The sequence below is a fragment of the Populus euphratica genome, unplaced genomic scaffold (genome assembly GCF_000495115.2).
Source record: "Populus euphratica unplaced genomic scaffold, PopEup_1.0 scaffold11.1, whole genome shotgun sequence".
Classification (NCBI taxonomy): domain Eukaryota; kingdom Viridiplantae; phylum Streptophyta; class Magnoliopsida; order Malpighiales; family Salicaceae; genus Populus; species Populus euphratica.
The window spans coordinates 1,663,141-1,676,926 of NW_011499878.1; the positions used below are offsets into that span (position 1 = coordinate 1,663,141).

Sequence of the window (13,786 nt, forward strand, 5' to 3'; positions counted from 1 at the left end):
GCTGATGAACTCAAGTTTTTTTTTTTTTAAGAAATTAAAATATTATTATTTTAATAAACAAATAACTTTTTTATTTAATCAAATGATTTATTTTATCACAAAAACTAGCTTTGGTATTATTTTATTCAAAAAAATGAAGAAAACATAGAGGAAAAAATGTAAAAGTAAAAGAAATTAAAATAGCTGCATAAAATTAAAAGGGGAGAGGAAAAGTGGCAAAGTGAAGAGACAGAAGGACACTCACCAAGGCAACATGTTCTTCTTCTTTTGGTGGCATAATATCAGATTCTCATCTATCTTTTCCTATATTAGAATAAATAAATTCCAAAACACTTAATATTTTTTTAAAAAAAACATAAATATTTGGCTTAAAATTAAAAAAAAAAAAACATAAATATTTGGCTTAAAATTGAGAAATACTTTTTTTTTTAAAAGTAAATACAAAGAAAAACTCTCATCTCCAAATTTAAAAGGAAGTCTTTTTTTTACTAAAATTATTTATATTTTTTAATTAATTTTTGTATTTCAAAATTAAATTATTTATTTTTTCACAAATTTCAAAATTAAATTATTTATTTTTTCACTTAATTAGCTAATAAATATATATAGTGTCGAAGGATCAATTCAACTTAATAGTTTAAGTTATAAGATTCAAGCTCATGATCATTTAACCATCAAGACACGAATATTATATTAAAGAATAAATTTAATCCAAAAATTTAAATTATTAGATGAAATTTTAAAATATAATTTATTTTATATTTTAACATATAATATATTTAATTTCTCTTTGTCAAATGTGGAGTTTAAATTATACTTCTTGAACCTTCTCTGATGAGTTCAATTAGCAAATTATTAATGTAAAATATAGTTTAATTTATATTTAATTTTTAGTAAGAGTGAATGTTAATCTAATTAAAATCAATTAATTTAACATGAAACTCCTGATATGACTCAGTGAAACTAAATATAACTTGATTGAGATAATTTTAAGAATTGTTTTGTTTAAAATTACATATTTTCAATATTTTTATCATTTTTTTTTTACCAAAAACTTGATATGACTCGGTCAAACTAAATATAATTTGATTGAGATAATTTTAAAAATTATTTTGTTTAAAATTACATATTTTCAGTATTTTTATCATTTTTTTTTTACCAAAAACACTATTAATTTAAAATAAATATAAGTTAATCTTTTAGGTTAATTTATCAAATTTACTAGTATTGTTTAAATAACCTAGTTACCGAGAAACAACTTTATATATATATAATTCTTACAAAACTTGATATATGAATAATTGAATTAATAAATTTAAAAATAATGGTTTTTTTTTATTGGGATTCAAACCTCCTAACTTGCCAACAACTCTTGGATGCAAGCATTCAAGATGCTGAAATTTCATTATTATAAATCAAAAATAAAAGAAAAAAGGTATAAAAAACAAAACAAAATAACACTAAAAAGTAATATAAAAAAGGTATAAAAACAACAAATAAAAAACAGAAAACAAATCTCTCCCATCATCTTCTTCCTCTCTCTTTTACACATACACACAACACGCAGCAGACCAACGAAAAAGATATATATATTTTAGGATCCAACAAAATCACATATTTACAGAGAGACACACAGAAGAAGCATCCATCAATGCCTGCCGACAACACCCCTCCTTCTTCACCACACAACATTAATCCCCACAATGAAGAACAACAACATCAGCAGCAGCAACAACAAGACTTGTCCGAGCTGTCTCCTCCTCGACAAAACGGTCATCCAACTGACCAAGAACCACACCACCTTCAAAACGGCCAGCATCAAGAAGAAGTGGAAGAGGGGGAGGAAGAAGTAGACATCAAAGAACTAGAGGTTCAAAAAGAAGAAGAGGGAGTGGAAGGAGGAGGACGAGGGGATGAGGAAGAAGGGAAAGAAGGTGCTTTCCTTTTCTTGTTCTTGTTTTTTTATGCGTGTTTAAGCGTTTCTTGACGTGTAATGTGAAAAACAATTGATTAATCGAAGCTATTTTTTTTTGTTTACTTGTTTTTTTTAGAATCTGATGGAACCCAGTCTTTTTCTTCGTCATCTTCTTCTTCCAGTTGTGAAGATGAGGAAAAGCCTGAGTATGCTTTCTTTCTTACATGTTTCTTGCTTTTTGTTTCTGTAATTTAGTCAAGTGCATCTTTTTGGTTGTGTTTCTTATCTGGGTTTTTGAGATTTTCGGGTTTGATTTGGTGCTTGACGGGGTTTTAGTTACAAGGGGATTTGCTTTCTTGTTTTGGAGGTTGATGGGATTTTTTCGGAGGTTTAGTTTCAGAGTGATTAAATGTGTTGAAGGTTGGTTGGTGCATGCTCACGATCTGTGTTTCTTGGTGGGGTTGAAGTCAAAGGTTAAATTTTTACGAGGAATTTGCACCAATTTGATAACATTTGCAGTTTGCTAGTGTCTTTTAGTGGTACTGATTGGTGGTTCCTAAGTTGGTGACTGAACAATGAGATATGTAGTTACCTTTACATTTTTGAAACATTTATGCAAGATGATGAGTTAGGGGTCGAGTTTAGCTCAACTGTATTCACCGTCTATACATGTCTGTGATCTTAGTGAAGCTTTCCTGTTTTGGAGTGTTTGTGGAATGAATTTGCATCTGCGAGCAGTGTATCGTGATGCACGGTGTTGGAATCTTCTAAGTAACGTAGCCTTGTATGTGTAACTTGGCAATGAAGATCAAAGCCAGCAGTGTCTTGCTGGTTGGCCTCCATAAGCAGTTGTCAGGGGAAATTTCTATCCACAAATTTTCTTTCTTTGGGCTAACATTTACATACTCATCTGCCTGTAAAGATGTGCATATGCACATTACTGCATATCTTGATGTACTCCGAAGTCCATATCTTTTCAAAGTTATTTTCATCTCTATGAAAAGAAAAGAAATGAAATAGGTATGTATATTCTTCCTGGAAACAAATAGCATATGCTCTATTCCAACAGCTAGCTTATGTCTGTGTTCTACTGTACTAGTATATATAAATGAGCGTGTTTAGAGGGCCACTCTCATCTTATTTTGTTTGCAGATTTGTCTTCGTGGAACTTCCGGACATTCGGAAAGATGTGCAATGTCCCATATGTTTAGGTACTCTCATTGCTTGCAATTTTTCTTCTCTTTCCCTTTTTGCTAAACATGTGTCAAAATGTTGTCAATAATTCTGTTTGCTAGATGTGATTTAATTTTTTTTTAAAATATTTTAGGCAGAAGCACATTTTTTTTCTTGAGAATAGGGAACTCCATTGAAACCTATTGCAATGATGCATCTGACTCATAAAATTTGGCTTTATTAAACTGTGATGAATATAGTTCCATGTTCAAAAGTATGCATGGCAGCCCGAGGAAGATGAAGGTATGCTTATAACCCTTGCTCAGTGTTCAAAGCAAAATGTTAGTTGGTTCTATGGCCTGCTTTCATAACAATCATTAGGTTTGCCATGTATGAAATTCTAATATGCGATGCAATCTATTATTCCTTCAATTTTCAACAAGGAGCCAAGAATGCTCAGTTCATCTCCTACATGTAACTCAAGTGATGTTTGGACTAGATTGTGTATGGTAAATTGCATGTGAGATGCCTGTCCTCTGGATCCTCAGATGATGACCGCTTATCAATTGACCAACCTCTTTGTGTTCAGCTTGAAGATTTATTTGTGGAGGGTTGCAGTATTTCCTTAACTTCTACAAATTTTCCAATTTAGTTTATAATCTTACACCAACTCCATACCCTTACAAATTTCCCAACTAATGTTGGAAAATTTTCCAATTAATGATTTATCAATGCATTCACTTTGTTTCAGATTGTAAAAAAGAGCATGGATCATGAATACTGGACTTCGTGCTTTTATTTCTACCATGTTGTATTCTTATGCAGTATACTATTTTGTTTGATATGCTATCTGCTACATAGTTATCTTGTTCAGGATTTTGATTAATCTGCGATACCTGCATTATTTGCACCTAAAAGTTGCCTTGTTATCCATGGTTGGCTGAACTTTTAGTAAATTATTCATGCTGGTGGCTGAACAGGGATCATAAAGAAAACAAGAACTGTAATGGAATGCCTGCACCGTTTTTGCAGGGAATGTATTGATAAATCAATGCGAATGGGGTATGTAAAACTCACTCTTTTCTTGATCTGTGTTTTTTGTAACCCGACATCATGTTTCATTAATCATGCCATATTTTGGGCTAATCTTGTGATAATTCCATATTTCATGTACCATCAACATTTCTTACTGAATTGGTAATATATTGCAGGAACAATGAGTGCCCTGCTTGCCGCACACATTGTGCAAGTCGGCGGTCCTTGAGAGATGATCCAAATTATGATGCCCTAATTGCAGCTTTATATCCAGACATTGATAAGTATGAGGAGGAGGTAGAAGTGATTTTGCTTATCTACTTTCATATTAATGCATTTGAAAGTATTCATCTAATCAAGCAACTGATTTGATTGGTTTAAAAATAAAAGGACAACTGGTTTTCTGAGTGAATATTTGGTCTCAGGAATTGGCTTTTCACGAAGAGGAAATGACTCGGAACAAACAGGTGTGTTAATTTGTGTTTTATTCCCTTGCCTGCATGCGTATGTAATAACCTTCATTTTCATTTCGCTGGGAATAAAGTGAAGAACAAACAGTGATTGAGATAACTAAGATGATGTTGCTTTGTAGAGCCCTTGATTGTCATATGCTTGGAACGAAGCATACAGCATGGAAATTTCACCTGACAGTCCACGCTGATTTTTTTCATTAATTCAATTTCTGAGTTTATGGTCCGTGAGATGAAAATCCCAGAGATTGTCTTTGGGTGGAGAGTTTTGATTCCATAATGCAGAAGACTACCGGTTCTTTTACAATGGACACTGTTGGCTCGCTCACTTTGTTCAGCAGACCTCTAATTACATGCATTTTTTGCCGTTAAGGATTGTGATTTGTAGAATTATTCAAGCCACTATTGCTTTAGGACAGAGCCATTGTCTAAACTCCTGTCCCATGTTTCTGCCCGCTGTTTTGGACAGATTCAAGCTTCAATTGCCCAAATAATTCAAAGACAGTCAGAAGCACTAGTTAAGAGACGCACGATGAGTAAAGAGTCAACTTTCACAACACGAACACGTCGGCCTATTGTAAGGAGGCGACGGAACAGTCGGAGCAGTGATTTTCAAGGATCTGAAGACATTGAGGATGAAAATGATGACAATATAGGCAAGGATTCATCTTCTGCTGATGAGCGCTCCACTGAAGTTAGGCATAGGAGGCCTAAGAGACGGTGGCCCTCCCAGCCTTCTTCTTCAGCAGTCAATTCAGAGGGTGGAGGTGCTGAACATGATTTAGATTCAAACAGAGAAAACAGGGGATTATCTCCTGGGCTTGCGTGGAACACAGAAATGCTTGCTTGGGGCAGGGGCGGTACTCGGAGTCATACAAGACATGGTAATCCTAGTGGTTGCAACAATAAGAATTCACGAAATACTCGCTTATCCAAGCTGGTAGAATATCTCAGAAGCTTAGATGAGAAAAATGACGAGGTATGTTAGGATGCTGTTCACTTTTATTGATTTGTGTTAATATCACCTTTTTTTGCAATGCGAAACATCTTGCATGAGTATGAAATTGATGTAGGAAATTTTTTTGTTGTCTGTCTCCTTGTGCCATTCTGTTAGGCTAGAGATTAGAAAATTTGGATTTTCAGGATAGACTTTATTGATGAACAGTTTGGGTTTGTAGTCCAAAGGATGTGCAAGTAGGTATTAGTGGAAACGAACGTCCAGATTGACGGTTTGGATCTGTTTACATGGATTTAGGGATTTGGAAAACTTGTTTGAATGTGTTAATTTGTACGATGGGAAGGGTAAGCAAAACTATATAGTGTTTAGAGGATTTGGTGGTGTCAAGTCACTGCTTACAAGATAGTCTATAACTCCAAAGTCCAAGTAAAGACTGATCAAAATACTAAACTGAAAACGACATGAACTACATGGCAATAATTGCTTCCCTAATGGACAAAATTGCCCGAACTATTAAAAATGTTGAGTAATTTCAGTAACTGATGGAATTAAGTACTTTTTTTTTTTTTTTTGCTTTCAATCACCACTGAATGACCTAATTAGTGTCAAACCCCCTCAAGCCCCTTTTGCTTTTTCCTCATATGCTATTTGGGCATCCCGTATAATATAATCCTGCTCTGTGTTTGCAGTTGGATATCCATCTCAAGCTTATTACCTTGGGCAATCAAAGTACACCAAGCTTGCAGCAGCCCTACCTTTGTTGCCGGCCCAGTTTGTCAGTTAAACACTTATGTGAAGTGAGATATCTCTCTCACCACCTGAATTCTTTAAATAATTTTTTTTTCTAAAGAAGCAAATTTTTTAAGTTATTATTCCTCAAATGGTTTATTTTCTCTTATAGAACACTAGAATTGTAATTCTCCAACTTGAAATTCAGTAGGTCAAGATAGATGTTGTTTTTGGTAGCAGTAGCAGGCAAGCCTCATTTTGTCAATAATTATTCTATTCTATGCATCAGTGGAGCATAGTAAAACTTGTAAAACTGGCTAAATTTGACCATGGTTCTAATCTGCTATGCTGAATGACCTATGTGAACCCCAATTAATGTGAAATTCTAGAAATGTTCAAGAGTGCCTTCATGCATAAGCATGTTGAGCATGATGCTTCAAATTCCACCATGGGGTTGTTATAATACTCAGAAGTATTTGAGCCAGAACGACATATGACCTGCCTTTTCCTTAGCCAATATTGATTTATAATCTTGAATCGATGCCAGTAAGTTGACTTTGTGCTTAAATTGTTTTCTAAATAGCATCAACATGTGATCTGAACTGAACTGTTATATGGATCTCTTTTATTGGCCTTGATTTCTTTACTGAATTTTGTGATGCTATCTGATTTTGTGGTGTTAAACATGCTGTATGCAGTATGTTGCTCACCAGACGACTTTGCAAGCTGAGGAAGTGGAACTCTTGTTAATTAAGGGGAAGGCTGAAAATTTGTCAGCCAAGCATTCTCAGATCCCTATGGATGAGCTGCAAATTTTGAAAGGACAAGAAACAGTTGCAGGTCTTAAAGCAAGTTGCTCTTCCAGTAGAGATCATTTGGTGAGTACTATTCTTGCTGCATGGCAATCTTCTACACATATCATGAACCCTAATTTAGGGCTGTGATTGATATTTTCCCAATCATCATGTGCAAAATTTCTTCACTCACTCACTTCATGTTTCTTTGGTTTTGCAGATACTAGCATATCGGCAGAAGGAGATCATCAAAAGTTGATGTTATGGCTCCATTGGAAGAAAAACAGAAGGCATCTCATTGGGAGATTTTGGACTGCCACCATTGTTTTGTTTTTAAGCAAGTCTCGCTGCTGAGAATGGAAATCTTAGTTGTTTTCACTTTTTTCAAGTTTTTTAGATTAGCCTTTTAATTTATTCCTCCTACTTCCTTTCCTGAACCCAACCAAAGCCCTGTATACGAGTTTTATACGAGAAAAGTTATGTTTATTGTTAGCAGAGAGGTTCATTTCATCTGCAATATTCTCCTTGATTGTGTCTTGAAGGAGACTTCCATGCCCAGCACCCTAGCATTTGGTTACTGTCTCGAGAAGACAGTGGGGACATTGAAACGACATGTTCGGGGAACATGCAAAAAAATATACTTGTCTGTTTTTGTTCAAAATCAATATTCCGTGTTGAAAGCAATTTGGTTACCATGAGAACACACATATTTGGGTATCCAGGAATCCGAATACAACTGTTATGTTAATTTTGGGGAATCCTTGAAACATCTTACTCACACCCAATCCAAATGCTCTCATCTTGGTAAGAAGGGTTATAAGTTGTTTGTTTTGGTTACATTCCTGAATTGATGTTACAACGAATGATCAGCAGCGCAAGGATGCTGAAAAGAATGAATTAATGTGGTTCAAGGGTTCTTGAACAGCCAGCTGCTTTAACACGGGAAAGCTAATCATCTCATGCCAGAAGCGGCGGCTGATGAAGCAGCATTCACCATCATCCTCCTCCTCCTCTCTCTTCTCTGGAGCACGCTTAAATTAGGTGACTTCGCCTTTGTAGCTTCCTTGGATGACCTGTAACATTAATCAATCATCACCGAGATCTTTGGTTAAAAGAATGAAGAACAGTGTGAGTGATTTATTTTCATACTTCTGGGGGCAGAATGGATGGTTAAAATTCGGTACTGGCCGGGCATGGGGAACCATCGTTCTCCGCAGCTGTTTCAACGCCTTCTCCTCCTCCATCTGCAATCAGTGGATCAATTAAGCAATCCAGTATTTGCAGCAAGAGAATGCAAGACAAAATAAGGTACATACCATCTTTGCAGTTTCACTCTCCTCTCTGTATCTCTTGTACAACATTTCTTTCTCCTTTACCTGAAAAAACAAATAAAAGGTGCTTTCCTGTTAAAATCTACCTCAGAGAGGCCAGAATCTACCAGCGTACTGAGCTAGGCTATCGGATGTTCCCACTCACCTTGTGGTCAAATTCTGCCCTTTCAACAGCCCTCTGATCTGCATGGAGATTGAATTGTTGAACCTGTGTGAGTGGTTTTCGCGCTTTCTCTGGTACTGGAATTGGGTCCCTGCATGAGATCATGGGAAAGAATGATCAACTTGTACATATTAATAGGCACTGGAAAGTTTTGCGGTCTTCCACATTACATACTCTTTAAGGACGGGCTGTGCTTTGAATATCCTCATCTGGGCCTCTTCTTTTTCCTTCCTTTCTCTTTCTTCCATTTCCCTTTGCATTTCCTCCTCATGCCTTACTAAACTCTCCAATTGGAAAGGTTCTGGTTTTGTGCATGGTTTGGGCTCTGGTCTTGGTGGAACCTGTGTGTGATGAAGTAATTATCAGATATAGAACCATTATTTTCTGCATACAAGAGCTTATGATGTTTACAATGAGATGCATATTGTTGAATTTCTTACCACAGGATAGTCAGTGGTATAAGGATAAGGATTGGCCCTAGGAACTCTTGCTCTTTCCTCTTCCATCTGTTTCTGCACAAGTTCCATCAAGAATTTCCTCTCTTTTTCGGCCCCTCTTTCCTGGAGATAAAGGAATAAAAAATAATGAACGAACAAGGTTGTTACCTGATTTTGCTCCATTGACCAAGGAATGAATGCACATACCTCTGTGTGGAGATGGAATGGATTTGGCTTTGTGTTTCTTGGAATCGGGTTGTCAAGGATAGGTTCTGACCTCAGTGAGAGCTGAAAAGAAGACCAACAGCATGATGAGATGCGGCTACTGTTTTTATTCATATGCTACAGCTACAATTAGTTGTAGGAACGAGGTGTATCTACCTTGTCAAACATATCAGCAACAGCAGCTTGTGGGGGAATCCTCTCGTTTGTGGCAAAGTGAAATTCTTGAGGTACGGTGACTTGCTTCTTTGCATGGCAGAAAATCCCCATCGCTCCTTTACTTTCAAATATCTACACGATATACAATGTTAATTTCATTTCAAAACTATGGTTACTACTATAAGCAGCAGACTGAATGGCTGATTAAGAAAGTGACGTGTAGTTATTACCTTCTTATTCAGAGGTCTTGCTTTAAATCTAGGGATCTTTTCTATCTCCTCTTGCTCTAGCTCTAAAGAACTTTTCACCCTTGCTGGACGGGCCCTTAAAGATGTATGAAGAACAGGGGTTTTGGGCTCTGTAAGGTGATGAGGTTTCCATAGATTACCCTGTCGTAGAAAGTAGTAATAAAGGAGCAGTAGTGAGTAAATCTGAACTAGTGCTGCTGAGACAAAGAAAAGGGCCACGTAAGAAATGATGCTCCAACCTGATGAGACACTTCAGTTGAAGCCACTGAAGTTGATTCTGCAATCTGATTTGCCCTTGCTGCTGTCTCTAAGTGAAACTCCTATAGAAATTAAGAAATATTAAGCCTGCGATTAATGCCATCTTGAGTAAATTATTTATTGACCGTTATTTCTTATGGCTTACCAGGAACTCAGGTGGCTGTGGAGTGCTTCTTGGTAATGCAGGTAATGTTGCAGCTTCCAGAATCTAAATCCAACAAAAAATGTTAAAAAACAAGAATATTGCAAAAGAAGCAAGTTGTGCTGGACCTAGTAGGACGGAAGAAGTCATAAATAGTTTCCAAGCAGGAAAACCTTCTTGTTCAGTGGTCTAGCTTTGAACTTGGGAATTTTGGCCATCATCTCTTCTTCAATCTCAGCAGAACTTTTTATTTTGACTGAGCGAATGCGCTGAGCTGTTTCAAATTCAGGCTCCTTAGGCCTTGTCAATGTGAGCTTAGGCTTCCTCTGGATAACAGATGCAGGACCATCCTGAATAGTAAAGATGAGGGAAATTTGAATAGGATAAACAATAGCGAAGGAAGGAAATATACACATTTGGAGCAGCCAAATTTCACAAAGCATGAGTAAAATGGGCTTTTGTTATTACATGTGAGATAGAATTGTTAAGGTGTGACAATGACAATCCTCTAGTATTTGATTGAAACTTATTCATCATTTCTGCCGTTGAAACAAATGGACCTGGTGCTGCTTGTTCCCGAACATAAACCTTTAAATAAATACAACACAAGTACGTTCACCGAGTTAGTACCTTGCAGTTTCAAAAGAATAGAATGGATTAAGAAGTTTGACAAAAGTAACATACCTTTCTCTCCTCTTTCTTCATTTTATTAGCAACAGATGAACACAAGTTAGAACTGCCACTGCTAAGTCCCAGTTTGGACTTGTGTGTCAATGGTTGTGGGGGCTTGGCATTAAGAATCTGGATTTTTATTTTTAAAAAAGGAAAATGTTCAAGTAAAATGCATCACCAGACTACTATGGTTAAAAGAGAGGAACATGGCAATAGTAATCAATCACCTGTCTGGATCTCCCTCCCTCCAGCTTCTGTTTCTTAATCGCCTGGTTCTCTTGGGCTAAATTGGTAGTCCCAGCAACATTTTTCACATTAGGTGGTCTACAATAAAAGCATGACAGAAGGCCTCGTTAATATGGTAATTACCAAACGCGTATATTTCAACACAGAAATTAACAACGGAGTCAGTGTACTTTTTGACACTTGCTGGTTTGATTCCCTTAACTTGTGAAGACTGTGATTGATTCTTTGGCTTCAGCAAAGATGGATTCTTAACCAAGCTAGCTATGTGTCTAGCTGACTGATTCTTCTTGGAATCAGTCAACGTGCCTCTGTTTCGAGAAGATATTGGTGGCTTAGGGGTGCAGTAAGCTTCATTTTTACTGCTCTCTTTACCATCAGTGTTCTCAGTTTGCAGAGAAGAAGTTTTTCTGATAGAAAAAGTGAAGTCAGCAGAAAGGAACGCATACATTCACACAAAATCACATTAAGCTTTCAGAATAACAGCATAAATTATCTTCTTTACAAGTGCAGTCATCGTTTTATTTTTCTCTGGCCATTTTAGTCTTGAAAAATTGACAAAGAGAAGACTAACAAAATAACACACCTTCCATTCCCTTCAGCACATGCAAACCCCACCTCCCTCTTCTCTTTTTCACAAGTAACCTCACCAGCAGAAATCTGAAATACGCACAACTTCATGAGAAAACATCAAATTCCCAAAAGACAGTATATCAACAGGTGAGAAAAATGCATCAACTACTCACTACATTGACAAGGTTAACATTGTTTTCTTTGTTATCCTCATCAGAAGCTTTGTCTTCTTTCCCCGTTTCAATAGGTGCTGCTGCTTCTGCCGGTGGTGGCATGACCTCTGATTGAGAGCTACTGTCTGAAGCTTTTGAATCAGATGATTCTGCCACCTACAATTCAATGTCAATGGGAAAAATTCACAAAAATAAATATAGATACAGGAAGTAGTAATGGTTTTAATGAAAAGAGTAGTCGTTATTTTACCTTGTGAAACTGGTCTGCTTGGCTAAAATCACATAAGGTCTCTACCTTAAATGATCTACCAGTCTTAATTCTAGGCATAAAAGCTGCAGCATATCAAACAAAAACACAAAAGAATCAATCATCCACTAAACTCTTTAATCTCCAACACACAAAAGAAACAAGAACAAGCAACAACAGTAGCAGCAAATACCTACAAAGATTCAATTCAGTCCCCTAATTTGCATTATTAATTAATTAGCTCCCTCAAATTATAGTTATCTCTTATTAATAACTTAATTAATCAAAATCAAACACAAATTCCTCTCAACTCCTCCTAATTCTCCATTCCCCCCTTCAAAAACCCTCAAAATCATGATCAAGCTTCTCTCCCCTCTCTAAACTCCCTCAAAATCCCAAATCAGAACCAATTGATACACAACATGGCCCTAAAAATCACAAACAACCACTCTACCTTACCTTAATTGTTGCATAATTCCACTCCTGAAATTCCTATTCAGAACCATCAAAACCCTAATTTAACCCTATCAAGATTAAAATCACGTCTAAAATAGAAATAATCTTCAATAAAAACCTAAAAAATAAAAAATAATCCTCTAGTCTGCGTCTCGATTGTGAATCAAAACTAATCCTCTTGTCTGCGTCTCGATTGTGAATCAAAACTAACAGAGAATAAACTAAAAGAACCATGAACCAGTCAGTCGAGACAGAGAGATAGAGGCATACGAGAAGGAGCGTAGGACGCCGTAACATCGAACCAAAGCTCAGCGTTTCTAGAATCTTCATCCGATTCTCCTTTAACAAAATCATAAAACTTCGGAGCCGAAAACTCGTACGCCTCATCTACAAACATCATCAACGTCGTCGTATTCGTCATTGTCGTTGCAGTTGAAGAATCCTCACTCTCCGCTGCCATTTTTCTAACCGCAAAAAAGTCTCTTCAGTTATGTTTTTTTCCAGAGAGGAGAGAGAGATTGGGAAATTAAGGCTTTCTTTTTTTTCTTAATGAAGAGAGAGTGGAGATCAATGGAAGAGAGAGAGGAGTATAAACGATGAGAGGTGATGAAGGGAATGGAGGTTTAACGGTCGGATTGTTTGAAATTTGGTCACTTGACTAATCAGGAGATGGCAGAGATGGCTCTTCGCTTTGTTGTTTTTCTAACGGCTATATTTCTTTGTAACGGTGCCGTTTTTATGACTTTGTCATTTATTTATTTATTTATTTATCCAATTTTCATAGTTTATGACCCCGTTATTTATTTCCATTGAATCGTTTGTAATAAAGTGTGTGTATTATATTAATTTAACTTTATATAAAATTACTTGATTTATACAAAAACATGTTTATATTCTAAATATAAAATTATTTTAAAATTTAATCCAACATGATAAGTTGATCTGAATAATTTAAACAAGTTTTAATAAAAAACTTTAACCCGATGTAATTTATTTAAAAATTTAAATTATTTCATAAATTAATTAGCTGGAATTGTTAGATTATTTTTTATTTTTTTATAATAATATCATTTTTTTATAAAAATAAAAAAATAAATTAACTCAAATAACTTTATTCATGATATGATTCGGTCAACCCACAAATTAGATTTCAAAATTACAAGCACAATTTTTTTTTCATGAAGAGTGATTAAATTTATACTTGATTCATGATATTTGTTCTAGGTCAACCCACAAATTAGATTTCAAAACTACAAGCACAATTTTTTTTTTTCATGAAGAGTGATTAAATTTATTTTTAATTTTAAATAATTGTATAAAGATTAATTTGATAAATTAAACGTTTTTTATAATAATATTAATTTGTCAAGGACAGGCCAATAACCCAA

At 35.6% G+C, this 13,786-nt stretch overlaps 2 protein-coding genes across 2 annotated transcripts; one reads left to right on the top strand and one right to left on the bottom strand.

The window, feature by feature from the left end:
- Positions 1-1,490: 1,490 nt before the first annotated feature.
- LOC105128894 (putative E3 ubiquitin-protein ligase RING1a) lies at positions 1,491-7,735 on the top strand. The gene is made up of 10 exons (XM_011030741.1): positions 1,491-1,934; positions 2,052-2,121; positions 3,068-3,126; positions 4,069-4,150; positions 4,300-4,420; positions 4,549-4,590; positions 5,063-5,572; positions 6,241-6,348; positions 6,979-7,158; positions 7,295-7,735. The coding sequence occupies exons 1-10, from the start codon at positions 1,652-1,654 to the stop codon at positions 7,331-7,333; spliced, it is 1,494 nt and encodes a 497-aa protein (XP_011029043.1). The 5' UTR covers positions 1,491-1,651; the 3' UTR covers positions 7,334-7,735.
- TPX2 (targeting protein for XKLP2) lies at positions 7,457-13,041 on the bottom strand. Its single transcript, XM_011030740.1, has 20 exons — positions 12,669-13,041; positions 11,946-12,028; positions 11,696-11,851; positions 11,536-11,609; positions 11,123-11,359; positions 10,934-11,030; positions 10,719-10,835; positions 10,503-10,622; positions 10,208-10,384; positions 10,038-10,100; positions 9,874-9,954; positions 9,617-9,775; positions 9,387-9,518; positions 9,213-9,293; positions 9,009-9,128; positions 8,743-8,909; positions 8,551-8,659; positions 8,391-8,450; positions 8,224-8,318; positions 7,457-8,147 (listed from the first exon to the last, which is right to left on the bottom strand). Exons 1-20 carry the CDS (start codon positions 12,856-12,858, stop codon positions 8,027-8,029), a joined length of 2,439 nt encoding a protein of 812 aa, XP_011029042.1. The 5' UTR covers positions 12,859-13,041; the 3' UTR covers positions 7,457-8,026.
- Positions 13,042-13,786: the final 745 nt, after the last annotated feature.

Bases quoted from the DNA above. Each gene is read 5' to 3' on its own strand.
- TPX2 (XM_011030740.1), bottom strand. From the start codon at position 12,858: ATGGCAGCGGAGAGTGAGGATTCTTCAACTGCAACGACAATGACGAAT. The intron at 10,385-10,502 runs GTAATAACAAAA...TTTACTATTCAG, and splicing joins TTAACAATTCTATCTCACAT to GATGGTCCTGCATCTGTTAT. The intron at 8,148-8,223 runs GTATGAAAATAA...TTAATGTTACAG, and splicing joins CATCCATTCTGCCCCCAGAA to GTCATCCAAGGAAGCTACAA.
- LOC105128894 (XM_011030741.1), top strand. From the start codon at position 1,652: ATGCCTGCCGACAACACCCCTCCTTCTTCACCACACAACATTAATCCC. The intron at 4,591-5,062 runs GTGTGTTAATTT...TGTTTTGGACAG, and splicing joins AAATGACTCGGAACAAACAG to ATTCAAGCTTCAATTGCCCA. The intron at 7,159-7,294 runs GTGAGTACTATT...TTGGTTTTGCAG, and splicing joins CTTCCAGTAGAGATCATTTG to ATACTAGCATATCGGCAGAA.